Raw genomic sequence first — 16,582 nt, 5'->3', positions numbered from 1 at the left:
AGAAGAGGAGGCACTGAGCCAAGGTGCCGCATGAGAAAACAGTCATCTTGGCTCGGGGCTGGCTTGCTCCCCCTCCACAGACCCTGGTTGGAGGGCAGGGGGAGAGGCGGGGGAGGTAGAGTTTCGTCCACGGCTCTGTTTCCCAGCTCATTGTCCATGCTGCTGCTGCTGCACCTGTCTCCCCCACGTCACACTCCTTTCACGCCACTTTTACAACCCCAGGTGTGCAACTTCATTTTGCAGCTATTTATATCTGAGAAAAGGGGGGAAAAACAGAAGCTGGATGGTGGCACCGCAGGCTGCGTGATGATGTCAGTGCCAGTGTCGTCATATTTCCACTGGGCACAAAAAAAAAAGAACAAAAATAAATAGGTAGGCCTCTATTAAGGGTGCTGCTCAGTCTCAACCTGCGTCCCGGACTGCTGTTGCGTAACAGAAGTATCCAGGCGGTAGGTTGGAAGGTAAATCGTGTTTACTTGTGAGGGAGGAAGGGAGGGAATGAGAGAGAGAGGGAGCGGTGTGGAGAGATGGAGCGGTCGGAGGGGGCGTTCATCTGCTCAGTAGCTCGTGGATTCAGAGCTGGCAGCGGTCCAAGGCTGCTGAAGCTCTCCGTGCGTTGACAGAGGACCGTTTTCGGTTGAACGTACCTAAACGGTCAACCTGGACTAACGCGACACGTTTACCCGGTCCTAGTCCCACCCGGTATCTGCCGCAGAGGACTCCAATCGGAGCGGACCCCGCAGGTATGGTTGCTGGTAAATGGATGATAACAGCGGCTGCTATGCGGCGGTACTTTGCGCAGTGATCCACGCGTGGGGACGTTTGTCGCTGGACCTGTGCCGTCGGTTTCCAGGGTTCACAGGGCTACATTCGCGTCAATTCAACAATCGTTTACCGTGATCGTTTTACTTTGTGTGTGCGTGACCATGAACAGCTTACCGTCCCGACCCGTCTCGTGGAGCGCAGAGACAAAGCGGCGATTTTGTTTTAGCACTTGGAGCCATCGCGGTTGCTTTCCGTTAGGACGGTCACGTACGCAGTAACGGCGTTACTGCTCTTCGTGACCGACGGTAGATAACGTCAGCGTGTGATTGTAATACATACAAAATCTGACGTTGGCGCCAATTAAACCCTCTATCTAATTTAAGATGTATTGATTGTGTAGACTTGAAACTATAGGCTGCTATGTTATCGTTGGCTACTTGCGGATAGGCTGCTTAATAACCTCATATGTCGGGTTGTAACGTAATAAGTCCAGAGGAGGACCCACCTACAACGGCAAAACTACATTACTAATGTATTTAGTGTTGCGTAAAAAGTAGACCCTTTGACTCTGTCCCGTAACGACCCCAGAGCTTGAAGCTTATTGTTTGTCTCTCCACTTCACCGGTCGTGTGATTCAACCAGCTTCTTGAGTTTCCTTCAATTTGCATGTCAAACCTAAATTGAAAAGTGGAAATAACGTTGGTAAGACAGCAACAAGTCGGGTACCAGTTCTCCAACTTGGCCACCACTGGCAGGTGCGCAACGTGTTGTGTGTGTGTGTGTGTGTGTGTGTGTGTTGTGGGTGTGTGTTTATGGTTTAGTTACGAGGGTTGTCTAACCTCAACATGTAGGCAGGGCCGTGGCACTACAAAAGGATTGTGGATTCACCTGTTCCTCGTCACGCAGCCCGCGGAGGGAGAGGGCCACTTAAGAGAGGGGGCCACGCCTCCCACTGGGAGCGCACGGGCAGAGCTCCTCCACAGTGCAAGTTGGATGTAACGCAGAGCGCACCCATACGACTCCAATTCAGAAGAAAAACAGCACACCCTGATCCACTGACAAGAGAAAGAAAGAAAAAAGAAGGAATGACGCTATTCAACTGTAAAGCAGCTCAAGAGAGATTTAGGCCTACTGTCTGTTGTGATAGTGTGTTTTCAGAGAAGATAGTTTTTTGAAAGGGTGCAACAGCACAGAGGATGATCCATGGCTGCATGCCTCAGTGTTGAGTGGTCTATAAATGGCTTAGTTTAGTGGCTTATCTTGTACCAAAACAACAACACTGTTTTAAACTGACAGTGCAGTTCCCACAACAGACAATCCTCCCAGAATAGTGGAAAATAAAAGCTTGAATCAAGATAAACATATGACGCAAAAACTAAGCTGGGCCCTTTTAGCGGTGATATATACATTATTAAACTATTTATAAAGTTGTAAATCTGCAAAAATAACATCCATGTACGAAATAATAGGGCCGAGTTAATTTCTTTTACAGACATACAATCTGTCTGCAAATTCAATCCCTGCCACACAACAGCCCACTTAACACAGCGGTTGTTTTTTTATTGCATCCAGCTGTAACAAAGTGAGAGTCTCGGGTTGAAGTGGCGCTGCGGTTCACTCCCTGCAGCAACTGTTTACGCCCGTAATCTCTTCCTCCCTGAGAGAGTGTTTCCGTGGCTTGGCGTGGGGTAGCCGTCGTTTCAATCAGTCACTCGCTGTCTCTCAGGGTGTGTGTTTTGCTGGGGGAGTGTGCGAGAGTGCTAATTTGAAGTATACTCACAGTTATTTACTGGATCTGTGTGGACAATGTGTTTAGGAAGGTAAACTTCCTGTCTACGGTCACCCCCGCGCCCTCCCACACTCCCGAGGCGGTGGGCCACCACGCGAGAGGCATCCTTAACAGAAGTTGGTTTGTGTTCAGAGCTAAATGGACAGCAGAGGTGACCACCCGGGAAAAACATGCTGGAGAATCTATAAGGCATTTCTGGAGAGCTCATAGTTCTGCTCATTTATAAATCTACTTCATTTAAACGGAACAGCATTCATGAATTTTAATTTTTTACAGCTGTAATTTAAATAAACAAGTGAATATTGTGGGAGCTGTTTGCAATCCATATGTTATTTCAAGGTGTGGAATTTTTAACGGTCGAACCAGCGACCTCCCCCCACTACCCGCATACCAACGTAACCGCACACATGGGCTACTCCCTCACCCTCCTCCCCCCTCACACCCCTCACTCCTTTCCTCTCCCGGTGTCTCACGTACACACACATTCACACACACACACACACACACTGCTTCACAGTCTCACCTCTCTCCCTCGACATGGCAAACAAGTTACACATCTGTATGGCAAGCAATTCTCTCAGCTGGTTTATTCCAGTCTCTTTCTGTCACTGCAGAATCCCTGCTTCTCTACCTCTCTGGACAATATGTCTTGTCTATTTTGAGGGGGAAAGATTTGCAATCTTTTCTTCTTTCCTCCTGTCCCTATCAGCCAGTAACGAGCTCTTCCTCTCAGCTGAGTCACGGGTGACTTTGACTGTGAAATCCTGGTCATTAGAGAGCCACCTTGACATTGGACACCGCGATCTGATCTGTCGCTCCAACACTGGTCCAGATTGAGATATCTCAACAGTTTTCGGATTCATTTGCCATTAAATGTTGTGCAGACATTCGTGGTTAAGCGAATGTGCATCAGCCTCCGCTGCACTTTGTGTTCATGAGCAAACGTTAGCATGCTAACACTCTATGCTAAGATGGCAAACATCCTGTTTGCGTTGTTGTTGTGGGCGTGTTAGCAAGCCGACGTTAGCATTTAGCTAAAAAGCACCTCTGCTCTGCGCTCAATTACAGCCTCACATGTCTGCAGACTGTCGTGTTTCAATACTTGTGCCGATGTGAGACCCGATAATAGTGACGATACTTGTTTTGATGTCTTTATTTGAGGAGTGAAAACAAAAAATTCTGCAAAACGAAAAGAAGCCACAGCTCTCAAATGTTGCAAGCAGCTGTTCAAGGTCTAACAATGCAAAATTGTGATTTCAATCAGGAAATATCTGATAAAATAATAAACTAAATTGAATAGTGTCTTCAGTTATTTGACAGTTTTCCATACTCGGTGCTTGATAACCAAAGAGGTATTGAGGTGTGATACCCAGCCCAAATGGAGACATCCTAATGAATGGAAATGCTGCTGCCAGGCTGTCTGGAATGTGTCGGGAGAAGAGAGAGAAAGAGGGAGATTCTCCAAAACTCCCTCTGCCTGGTTCTTCATGTGTACGGACATGCGCTGCCCAGATTAATACATCAGTGTAGACATGACATCAGTACTGCACTGATTAACTGATTTAACAGCTGCTGTTGCACCGAGTCATGTGATTGTGTAACCGGCAGGTCTACACTGTGAGCAGGGAGTTTATAGTAATCTTCAGATTCTCGCTGGGCTGCTGTACGAGTGGATATTGTGCGTGGGCATTTCCTGCTCTGGATAAAGAACGCATTGTGCGGGAGAGAGTGACGACATCGACACAACATGCGCACCCCAGTGCACATGAAATAAAGTGCCCCTCTTCCCTCGATAGGCTGGAAATTATTTTAAAAAATACTCTGACTGAACGTGCACCCATCTGCAGAGGGACATGCTGAGGGCATCCAGGTTTTATATTCAAGCCAAACACCAAATCAGCTGATCACACTGATCTGGTCTTTGAACAACACACAGTGGGCTATTCCTGGCCTGTAATTCAGCCTGCTTAGAGGAGCTGCCAATCAGCCTACATTTGTTTTACTTCAATGGAAACTTGTAGTTAAATTGTCGAACTCCAGTCAAGAAAAACGTTTTTTGGGGGGGAACCACTGCAGTGTGTGTGGGTGGGTTTAGGGCTCATGTGTGGAGATTAGATTAAAGCTGACAGCGTTTGGAAAATACAGCAGCAGAGCGTTTCCCTCCTCTCGCTGAATCTTATTTGGCCCGACGTGTTTTTAGGTTCATTAATCGCGACTGCCTACCTTCACACACTCACACACACACACACACACACACACACACACACACACACACACACACACACACACACACACACACACACACACACACACACACACACACACACACACACACACAGGATGCACGTGATGGATTGTGTTGGATCAAGATACTTGTGTGTTTACTAAAAGACATTTCTCAATACTCGGGTTGTTTATCTCTGGCTGCTAGAAGCTGCGCACCTGCAAGTTAACCTCGGTGGAAAAAGGTGAAGTGGGCTCCGTTTCTCCGCATGCCTTCCTGGACAGGCTGCCATATCGGCGCTTGGACCACAACAAACCCGTGAATCCCAAAACAGTTTCCTCGCGACTTCTTCTGTCAGTTTACATCTGTAAACTGACTGCCCTCGCGACTTCTCTCAGTCTTAATTTTGTCATTTTTGATCCCCTCTATTCTCGCTCCACTGTCAGCTCCATTGTGCCTCCTCCGTCTTCTCCGCCCACTCCAGCCTGTCCGTTCTATGAGCGTGCCCGTTTTATTTCCTTATCTCCGCATTCTTACATCCACCCTTATCTCCCTATCTACAGGGCCCCTCTTTCAACACTCACAGGAGCGTTGTTGAACCAACTCCAGTTAAACGGGGGACAAGAGGAAAAGGGGAAAAGCACGGATTAATCAGAGGTCGGATTGGCCAACGAGAGCAGAAGAGGTGAGACAGGAAGAACATAAAGACTGAGGCTGCTGTGAGTGGGTGGACATTGAGATATCCTACCTCTTACGACACTCGTCATCCAGCTGCTGTTGTGTAACACTACCAACACCTAAACAGGTTGACAAAGCACTGACGAATGCGAGACAAGCTCAAACACAAAGATTGTCTTGCACTCGTCTACATTTTCCTCACAGTCCTGCAGCGTTCTCTGTGACCTCCTGCTTGATGCACACACACACACACACACACACACACGCGCTTGCTTTTTTTCTTCATATGCTCACACAGATTACTCACATCTTACATGAGCACGCAATGCACACGCCAACCGTGGTGTGCAGCTGTGAATGAACCCGAGGTGAGTCATCGGCAGCAGAATGAATTGGGCCATAGGCGCTGATTTCTATCTTCTGAGCCTTTCCTTCTAACCTTTCAGCTGAGGTTTCGGCGTGATCCTCGCTGTTTCCCAAGGTTCTCTCCCACTGTGAGTCACAGGCAGAGGCCGGTGTGAACATGGGAGCTTTATGGAAGTCAGAGGCTCAAATAGTAAAAGAAAAGGATGTTTTTTTATTTTTTAAACAAGTGCATGTTGAGGGGATGCGACTGGCAGCTGTTTAGCTCGATGACTTGTGGGGTTGTGTAATCCTCAAGGGCCCGGGGGTCTCTCCGTGTCACTGGGCTCTCTGAGCTTCACCACACTACAGCTGTCGGCTCCTGGCATCCATGACTCAAACAGAACAGGCAGAAACGGGGAGTAGAGTCCTGCTGCTTGGAAACGTTGGAGGAGAACAAAACTGTTATTCATCCAAAGAACATTTTATGGCAGAGATAGTGAGGGGGGGGAAAGAAGGTTAATGTGTCCATCTGCCACTGAATGAAACCATCTGTGACTCCTCTTGTTATGTCTTTTTGACTTGATCGTTTTGATGGTTTATGTAACTTATAGGGGAACTCTTGCCTTTGTGTCCTCTGAATCAGCCAAGCAAGGCTGCGACATGCTCTGCTCAAATTAGACTTCATTGCAAATTCTCACTGATTTACATTTATTTATTTTATTTTAAATTAGCCATTCTATACAACCAGTGGCGTCGCCCCCTGCTGGCTATTAGAGAAAATGCAGTTTTAAGACACTGGCGCCGCCGGTATACATACCCAAAGTTTTGTTATTTTTTATTTATTTAATGAAATGTAAAAATGACCCGTTTTTTCTCTGTCAACAGCATCACAGTTGAAGGATGGTGTGACACACAGACAGACAGACCATGGCTCCCATGTCTCTCCTTTTCCTGGGCTTCCTCCTCTCCTTCCTCCATCCCACAGATGCCCAGACCATCATTGGCTCCTCCTCCTCGTTCTCTCCTCTGGACCTGCCTTATAATTCATCACCTCCACCCACCAAGCAGACCTCTAGATTCTGGCCATCTCTGCCTCCCAGAGGGCGTAGCGACGTGCCTATCAGAGCTGCAGTCCGAGACAGACAGACAACCACGACTGCAGCGCTACAGGGGAGACGAGTGCCCCGTCCTACCGCTCAGTCCACTCCTCCCTTTACAGCCGCACTGTCAACGCAGAACCTAAGCAGCGGGCCAACTTCAGCTCAACCGACTGCCTCCAGGCCCAGGACTGATACAGCTAGTTTAGCAATCAGCAGGGCTGTTGTAAAGGGAGATGATACAACAAAAGGCTCAACTCCTCCTCTGCCCACTTTGCCCTCCGCCGCCGTCGCTGAGTCTGCAGGTGATGAGCGAGTGGCAGCAGGAACACCAGAGGAGGGATCTCTCAGAGAGACGGGGGATGATGATTTGCTGGAGTTTGGATCAGGTAGTGTTCCAACGGTGATCCCCGTGAACGAGGAATCACCCGTTCCTCTGTCAACAGTTTTTGATGAAATGGCTCAGTATCAGCCACAGGCGCAGACGGCGATATCTAAAGTTGCTGATGTAAAAACACCACCACCAGGCAGTCCGACCACGAAGCCGCACCTGTTTGTGCTCACAACAGCCAGTAAAATCTCCACGACGCCACAGACTGAGACCAGCGCCCCACCATCCCCTGTGGCAACACGGGCGCCACCTCGGACCGTAGTATCAACAGGTGAGAAATCAATGGATCAGGACAGCGAGGTGCTGTTGAGGTCAACGTCTTTACACCATGTCTCAAATGTCTCTTTTCCACCTTTCTTTAGGTAAACTCACGGAGAACACTCCTTCCACCGTCAGAGGTACTTCTTCTTCTACTGCATCATCCAAACCCACTGTGAACTATAAACAGTCACAGACTGCAGATCAGCCAGTCACGACACAGCAAGCGACATCTACAACCAGTACGCTTAGTACTACACAGGAGGCCGCGAGAACAACACGTCGACAAAACAAAACAGCTCAACTGGGAAGAAACACAGCCAGCACAACTGCACAGTCGTCAAGGACAGGTAAGAAATGCTTAAGCTTGAAAGTGTCCTTCAATCCTATCTGATGATTCAAAAAGGAATTATTTGTGCAGCTGGAACTTTTTTTGACTGGAAGAATCTGGAAAAGGCTTCAAAGGAGGGAAAAAACAGCTGAGGCAGTTTTCCGTGGAAAGTGGGGTGGTAGTTGTGTGGGGTAGACACAGCGAGGGGAAGAACGTACGAGAAGGGAGGGTACTGAGAAGGGGGGGGGGGTTTGAAGAGCGGGCCGGTAGGATCGCAGCCATGCAAAGAGATACACGAGAGGAAAGTAGGGTCTGAGAAAGAGACAGTTGGGAGTACAGATGAGATGGGGCGGGTGAAAGTGTGATGGAAGAAAGGTACAGGCATAGACATGCAGGGAGTGTGGACGGTAATGAAAACCAGATGCACGGAGACGGCATGAAGGGAGGGGAGAAAAACGTGGACGGAAAAAGGGAAACGCGTGACACAAGGAGGCGCATGAGCCGGTCTCTTAGATACCACCAGAACAACATTAATGACTTTTCAACACTCACTCCCATGAGCACATTTAAAGTACGGTTCCTTGGCAGGTCATCTTATTAAAGTCCTGCATCAATGGTAATACCAGTTCGTACTGTATGCTTTTGATTTGTAACACTTCTTGATGGTTTTGTAAGTAATTCAGATCCACAGATCATTAAATAGATGCAGAGAGACGAGCTAGAAATATGGTAAAGGGCCCGAATGTACGCAAAGGGGACAGGAAGGGGGACATGGCTCGCCAGATAATACCATGAATCATAATAATGACAATAGTACCAAAAAAGAGAGCAGTCAATTCAAAAGAGGGGAAGGAAAAAAGTATTTTACATGAAAAACACGAGAAATAATTGCTTAAAAATCAGTCTTTGTTGGATAAGTGTTATCGGGGTCCCACATTTTAGATATTTTTGTATATCGCGGTTTATATATCATGGTATATTTTTTTCCATAGTGCTTATGCTCCATGGGTACCATAATCCGGAAGGCTTCTAGACCTTGGATCAATGAACCCTGTGGAGTGTTTTGAACTGTTTTACATGATGTCTGGCATTGAAGGATGGTGAAAACATCTGAACCAGTGCCCCTTCCCAGGTGCTGCCACCGAATTTGTTGCCTAGTATCCGCAGTCAAAACGCAGGAAAATATCCGTCCACATTTGTATCGGTGTCAGAAACACGTGATTGTTTGTCGTACGAGATGGAACAGGATGTTAATTTTTTTTGCTCATTGCACCGTGTGGACATATAAAGCAGTGTAAGCAGAGTGTGTAAAAGAGAAAAGTCAAGGGTAGTAGGGGTAAGTGCACCCAGCTGTGAAACGTGATCAGCACATCTGGAATGTGTCTGGATCTTGCTCCTGTAAGAAGAAGAAGAAGAAGAAGAAAAAAAGGGGTTGGAGGGAAGGAAGTAAAACATACCTTTATATAAATAAAGAAGCGAGGCTGTGATCTGTATGCAGCGCTCGCCTGTGTGAGTCTGAAAGTGAAACGTGTGTGTGTGTGTGTGTGTGTGTGTGTGTGTGTGTGTGTGTGTGTGTGTGTGTGTGTGTGTGTGTGTGTGTGTGTGTGTGTGTGTGTGTGTGTGTTATTAGAGGGAGGGAGCCAGGAACTGAAAACACATGTTGGAGTGAGTCTTTAGTCATTGTGTCAGCTTTATGCATGTCTCCTACATGGTGAGGACAGGTTTAACGTCTCGCTAGTGGCTGACGTTTGAGTGTTTTACCACTGATCATGTTGTTCCACCATCCATCAAGTTTAAAAGTTAAAAGTTTAGCTTTATTAGACATAGTTAAAGATAGATACCCTTGCCCTACAACTGTTTCTTAAGTGTCTGCTGTCGTCCTTTAAAAGACTTTACCGATAACATTTCTTACATCTTCATCAGTTTATGATGCTCAATATGTCCTTTTTTTATGCTGTGTGTTAATCTTTACATTTGAGTCGTTCTCAAAGCGCCCAGTGATGAATGGCCCCGTGATTATAATGCCGATGGGTGTTTCAAGGGTTTGGCAGGAGGATAAGGTGGCGTGCCCTGATGCGTGTGAGATAATAGAGCGCTGCAGGGTTGACGGTTTTTTAGGCCGACCAGGAAGTTGGCATCGCACCGGTTCCCTCGACAAAAAGCCAAATGGGATTTTTTAATCAAATTTTGGGATTATTGCAGGAAAAAGATCTGTGGCAAACACAAGTTCATGATACTTACGAGTTTTGTTCAGCAAGATCATTTTCACAAATGAACACCAATTTTATGATTTGTTTATGCGTGGATGCAATCTGCAGATGTAAAATGCCAACGCTATAGCGGCTATAAACGAACTATGGTCACATGAGCACGAGTAATAAACTCGACGAGGCTGTAAAGGTGGACTATAGTCCACTTTTAAGACACTTAAAAGCTTCAAAATTGGGATGTTTACTGACATATTTTATGAAGTAGAACAAATCTCTTAACCACATACCTTATTTCAGGCCTCTGACCAAAAACCCATTGACTTCCAGGCAAGGGAACCTGAAGTGCAAAAATGCTGACTCATTTCCTGGTTTTAGGACTCATTCCTGCAGCGCTCCATGAGATGCCACATTGTAACGGTGTTGTCTTGTCCATAAGGTAGTTATGTATCGCATAACACTGCAAATTCAAACAGAGTTTTCAGGGCTGCTTTGTGACACAGTGTTACGTAAAGTAGATGCTCTCGCTAATTACATAATCGAATCCAATTAATCCACACAATTGCTATTCAGTTATTCCGAGGAGATTTGCTCAGCACGAAGTCCTTTCATTTATGAATGTAATGTGGATTATGTGGTGGCACAGCTTTCAAATCGTACTGACATTTATAGCATGCGACTGTCATGACATGACCTTCCGAACATTTGACGAAAATGACAATTAGACGTTGGCTTGAATGTGTACACATTCTTGTCAGCCTGCATGCTGGTATTAGCTGGTTTAGGACATAAACAAACGCGTCATGATGTCATCTCTGCATTCGGTGGTTCAGGTCTGTTGTTTCTCTACGAAGCCATGTTTTGGGATACTTTGTTACAGCTGATGAGACACACTGAGCTGATTGAAAGAGAAAAGGAAGTGATGCAAATTCATGAGACCTTCCTATTTATATTAAATGTAGACCTGAGAGGATGTGTGAGACTGTGAGATCATGACTCTGACGGTGAGCTACACCCCTCTGGTGGCTCTGTATAGTACTTCATTTACTTTTATTCTAAATAAAGCTTTTTAGAGGAATATAATTTATAGTAATTATACTTTAAACATTTTGTTTTCATATATTTAAAAACTCTGTTTCTCTTTTTGTAGGGACCTCTTCCTTCCTTGCCACCGGTGTCGTACCTGTCGCCCAAACAAGATTAAGCCCCACATATCAGGCTGGAATTGCTCAGTCAAACCGCTCCATCGTCCTCGGACATCCTCACCAAGCCCCCCACTCTACGTCTACTCCAGCCCCCTCTCCCAGCGACCCTCCCGCCTCTAAAAGCACATTCCTCTACTGGGGTGATCTGAGTCGGACGCTGGCTTTTGCCTGGGAGCTGCATGTCTACGGCTCAGCGAGTCTCTTCCTCCTCCTGTTTGCTGGAGCGGCCCTCGGCCTCACCCTGTCCCCTGGAGCAAACTGTCCTCATCGGGGGGCTCTTGCACTCGCCAACGCTCTGCTGTTTCTGGCCGGAGGCCTTCGGGCAGCTCTCTTACTGATAGACCCCTATGGCACTCGGAAGTTCCTTCCTCGCCCCGCGGTTACGGCTCTCTACAACTTGCCTCTGCACCTGCTGGTGTGGACACAGGCTGCCCTGGCACTACTGGCTGTGAGGGTGGCAGGAGTCAGCGTGTTGCCTTCCCCTCTGGAGCGTCCTCCTCTGGTGGCCGTGTTGGTCGTGTTGCAGTGTACGCTGCTGCTGGCGACTGATCTGCTTTCCCCGGCCCTGTCCCCCGTGGTGCCCGTCACCTTACAGGTCCTGTCCCTGTGCTGGGGCCTGGCTCTCTGTCTCGGCTTCCTCTGCTATGTGTTTCCACGTATACGTTGCCCTTCTGTTCCCCACCCCGGAGTCCCGGAGGAGGCCAGGAGGAAGGCTTGGACAGGGAGCAGGAGGATCGGGGTGATTCTGGGGAGATTGCTGGCAGTGTGTGCGGTCCTGGGCTCGCTGTGTTGTGGGCTGCATGTTCACGCCACCTTATGGCTCTACGGACTGCTAGGAGACTGGACGCGCTTCAACTGGGGATGGTGGCTTGTCCACTTCTGGGCCCGGCTCCTGGAGCTGGCCTGGGGGTTCTCCCTCCTACTCCTGGCTTCCTGGGTGTTCTGGAGGCCTCAAGGTTGCCATGGAAGGGAGGAAGGTGGACCAGATGGCAGAGCAGCAGGAGACGTGCCGTCCCCAGGACAATCTACAGGCTCCCCTCAAAGACACACCTGCTGGTCCAAGATAGTCCAGAGCTTGAGGGGGAAGCCCTGTCGAAAGTCTGACAGTAATGGGGTGGGAGGAGGGGGAGGAGGAGGAGGAGGAGGAGGAGGACCACCAGGGGAGGTGCCTAACAACTGGGCTGGCCAGGAGCGTCCTGGAGCGGACATCAGCAAGAGTCTGATCAGGAACCAGAACCACGAGCTGGCTGGCGCCCAGCCACGCTGTGTCAAAGACAGCAACCGGGGCCGAAACCATAGGGGCCACTCTGCAGAACAAGGCGTATCTGACGGCTCCTCCGGCTCCCTGCTGAGACTGCAGGCGCTGGGTCGGCCTCCGCAGCGCTCAGTGAGCGGCAGTCTGGACCAGGATAGGGACATTTCCCTGTCTCTTTACGAGTTCGATTTGCGGCCCCCGTCTCCCATTGACCTGACCCGCAGCATCGATGAGGCCCTGAACAGGGAGTACCTGCTCGGAGGAGTAAGCTTGTTTCATCCTCTGAACCTGACCTCACAGACCCCTTCCCCGGGGTCAGGGGTCAGCCAGGGGCCTTGGCTCCGCAGGAACAGTGATCCCCAGATGCTCTCTGAGAGCAGCGATGCCCCGACAGAGTCCTCCATGCCACTGGGGGGCAGCATTCTCAGCAGTGTTCCCAGCAGGCAGGTGACCGCTCCCCCTACTCCCTCCCACCAGGGTCACCGGTGGGCTGGGAACGAGGCGGGGAGCGTTCCCTCGTCAGTGTCCTGCCCTGTGTCACTGCGTCCCTCCAGGACATCGACGGGGAATCTGGGGGAGGATGGCGTGGACGACACACGGCCCTTCATCACCCCGGACTCGGAGAGGGTGCGGGGGAGGGCCGGGAGGCCGGCGGGGTCACGGAGTTACCTGGAGGTCAGCCGACATGACGACTCTGCCAGCGTCAACAGTGAAATCATAGATCTATGAACCAAACCTGAACCAAGACATGAAGACCAATAACATCAAACACACACATTTACCAAATAGTGTTCCTGACCAGGACTTCAACAAAATTAAGAAAAAGATGAGCAATGAACTGCCTAATATTAATTATCTTTAAAAGAGATAAGTATTTCTCTCGGTGAAGACCTTAAAGGTTAGTTGTCTTTTGTGGGTTTAACAACTGTGTTTCTTGAACAAATATGGCATAAGTTTTAGTCTGACGGTAACGCGGGAGATAAAGCACAGATACTTTCCATCTCTTTCTCACACACACACACACACACACACGCCTGCATAACACTGGCATAACTCTTAAGCACGCTGGGACCAAACATACATTTCAAGTCAGCGGCTCTCTAGCGAGCCCCTTGCTTGTGACGGGTGTGAAAGGTGTGATGACTTTATGTCTGGAGTTTCAATAAGACACATGTGGCTCCAAGCGTCTGTAGCTCCCATTTCTATTATTTCTGTGGGGGAAAAAAAACTGCATATCAACCAAATGTCATTGCTTTCATAGTTTATTTGCCGTCTTCCATATTTCAATATGCTTTGTGATGTAAAGATGTGCCATACATAACCTCGGTTGGTTCTGTGCTGTTTTTACGCTCCTATAAACCCATTATTTGGGTCAACTCTCGATAGCTTCTTACCAGTATCATAGTGACTCAGCAACAGATTACTACTTCTAAGCTCTTATCGTGCTGCTGCTGCTGCTGTCCATGCTCCCTTGTATGTTAACATGAAGCTGGTTTGCATAAAGAGGCAGGCAGTTGAAGACGGCCAGAGACACGCGGACACTTGCTTGAATGGGAAACTGTCGCCGAGGCTTTTAGCTGTGCTGGGATCTAATGGAGCGTGTTTGGGTTATCAGCATTTAAGAAACTGAATTCTTGACATCAACAGAATTATTAATGTATGTAACAATTATTAATGATTATTAATAATAACGGGGCACCACCCTGCGGACAGGGACCAATAACCAAACGATAAAACTAAGTCTCATAATTAGTGGTCACTCATAATGTCAATAGTCTGGTACGACTACGCATTCAGAGTGATATTGAAGGTTTAAGTTCGAACACAGGCTACTACATATAGTTTTATTACATACATATGCACAAGTAATCACGGACGACTGCTCCTTAAAGTATAACAGAGTTTATTACATCAAAATAGTAAATGATCAAATTAATGGTATATTCTCTCATGGTATATTGCCCAGATACCATGAACCTTACTTTTAGATGCTTCGGAGCAAGGGAAAAGTGTTCGTGGGGAAGTTGTCCTTTTTCCTCGTCAGGAAGGGGCGCAGGGGGAGCTTGCTGGTCGGCGCGGCTTTGCAGCCGGCTTCGGGCCGTCGTGGCGTGGGCTCGCTCTGGAGCGAAACGCAGGTCCGATCTGTACTCGCTGCAGAGAGGACAAGTTAACTTCGGCTGAGACGACGTGGTCCGTCCGTCTCCCCGGGAATCATCGGTCAGGAGGGGATTAGACGTCTTCCTGCCAAAAAAAAACACGTCGCTAGCGCGGCGCTGAAGGGGAAAGCTGAATCTTCTGTGGCCTGGACGGGGGTCCGAGCGAAGAGAGCGTTTGTGTGCTCCCCAGCTCGACTGAGGTCGAAGGGAAAAAGCGGTGAGATGCGAGTTGCCGGCAGTTTTGTAGAACAGTGGTTGAACCACAGGGGTCCTGGTGCTGTCTTGGCTCTCGGCCAATGAGATTGCGGCGGTGCAATCAGGTGACTTCAGGAACCGTAGTTTTTTTTGGGGGGGGGGGGGGGAAATTCACACCCTAATGTGAAATTCCTTCAGAGGAGGTTTGCTCTCATCAAACCACAATCAGGATGAAACCTTTGCTTGCAAAAGGGAAGGCCTGACTCTCTTTGTTCACAGCGCATGTTGTAGCCACCTGGTCAGACCCCAACATTCGTATTATCCTGATGACAAAGCTTTTGCGTTCAATAATTATGTACGATTATAGCCTCTTGACTGCATTTTCACAGGATCTGACGAAGAATATTAAATCGTAATCAGTTGCATTGAACCAATTCAGACTGTTTTATATGTTAACTATTTAAATGCTGCGCAGCTTTGCACCACAGGAGACTGGCTTGGCATGAACCTCAGATCTCTTATAATAGAACGAACTCAATAACGGAGCACTTAGCTGTAAGCCTGAGCACTAGACCTGAAGTATTTTACTACTCAAGAGAAAAATATCTTTCAAATATATGATGTATAAGCAACAATGTAAATAACGTTATTTTTGATGTTCATGAATAAAGGTGTATTTGAAACATAGCTGTAGTTGTTACTGTGAGAGACAATCTAAAGTGGTATTGCTGATGTGTTGGAGCTGTTGTTCTGCAGGAACTTGGGATTGGGATCTGTTTAGGACCTGCAGAGTTGTGGCATTCCATACTTCACTGCAGAGGTCATGACGTTTTATATTGCGAATGGATTTTCAGTTGTTCTTTATTTTTGACCTGGCATTAAGTGACGACGAAGGTCTATTATTTAACTTGACTCTATTTGATGATCCCGAAGAATAGCCCCTCTTCAGTCTAACGTTCGAAACATGCGATATCCAGTGTTCTGTGTTCTCACAAAATGATTACTGAAATGTCATCTTGGGTTCCTGTTTTGAAAAATGATACATTTCAAGAAGTGACATTTTTCCAAAGTGGATAAACATCGTTGTGGAGTCAAAGGTGATTCATGCCTCTGTTCCTGACGAGAGCCAGTCCGGTTACCTCAGAGTGACTCTCCGTACCTCCCAGTGATGTGAGATGCTTGACTTGTTGAGTATTTACAGGACAATGGCCTTGTGTTGTCTACATTCCAATGAACCTGTGAGATTTCACTGTATCAGTACTCGCTGTTCCCTCTTTTACGTCATGACCAGGGTGGTACCTCCAGCCCCCGTAGTATTGTCCCCCCAACAAAGCTGAACGTGCCATAGAAAATACCATCGATATGCCCCCTCCAGTCTGTCGTCACAGTGCAGAAGTACAGTGTTAGATTCATTCATTTATTTTGCTCATTCAACTTTTGTTCTTGTATTTCTTGCTGCATTTTCATGTCTGGATTCAAATAAAAATGAGAAAATGTGTTATTATTTCTGTTTATTATTTATTTGCGTATTTCACATCATGATTAAAATGAGCTGAACAACATGCTGAACTGTGTGAAATTGAAGCTAGATGTTTTTTCCCACATATTTCACACAGTCGCCAACTTTTCCTGCATTAAAAATGAATACCTTTCTCTTTCTCCATTCTCCCTGAGTATGCACTGGAG

At 47.6% G+C, this 16,582-nt stretch overlaps 1 protein-coding gene across 2 annotated transcripts; it reads left to right on the top strand.

Annotated features, from left to right (window-relative positions):
• Window positions 1-326: 326 nt before the first annotated feature.
• On the top strand, window positions 327-16,346 carry LOC306781263 (uncharacterized protein). 2 transcript variants are annotated; one of them, XM_079274023.1, is made up of 4 exons: window positions 327-372; window positions 6,687-7,560; window positions 7,652-7,897; window positions 11,236-16,346. In XM_079274023.1, exons 2-4 carry the CDS (start codon window positions 6,729-6,731, stop codon window positions 13,272-13,274), a joined length of 3,117 nt encoding a protein of 1,038 aa, XP_079130149.1. In that variant the 5' UTR covers window positions 327-372; window positions 6,687-6,728; the 3' UTR covers window positions 13,275-16,346. The 2 variants fall into 2 exon arrangements, with proteins under 2 accessions (XP_079130149.1, XP_079130148.1); XM_079274022.1 differs by lacking the exon at window positions 327-372 and adding an exon at window positions 5,419-5,463.
• The last annotated feature ends 236 nt before the right edge of the window (window positions 16,347-16,582 follow it).

The sequence above is a fragment of the Melanostigma gelatinosum genome, assembly GCF_949748355.1.
Source record: "Melanostigma gelatinosum genome assembly, chromosome: 8".
Lineage (NCBI taxonomy): Eukaryota > Metazoa > Chordata > Actinopteri > Perciformes > Zoarcidae > Melanostigma > Melanostigma gelatinosum.
This window is presented reverse-complemented; position numbering and strand designations above follow the sequence as displayed.

Excerpts from the sequence above, each read along its gene's own strand:
- LOC306781263 (XM_079274023.1), top strand. The coding sequence starts at position 6,729 with ATGGCTCCCATGTCTCTCCTTTTCCTGGGCTTCCTCCTCTCCTTCCTC. Across the intron at positions 7,561-7,651 it reads TCGGACCGTAGTATCAACAG|GTAAACTCACGGAGAACACT; the intron begins GTGAGAAATCAA and ends ACCTTTCTTTAG. Across the intron at positions 7,898-11,235 it reads TGCACAGTCGTCAAGGACAG|GGACCTCTTCCTTCCTTGCC; the intron begins GTAAGAAATGCT and ends CTCTTTTTGTAG.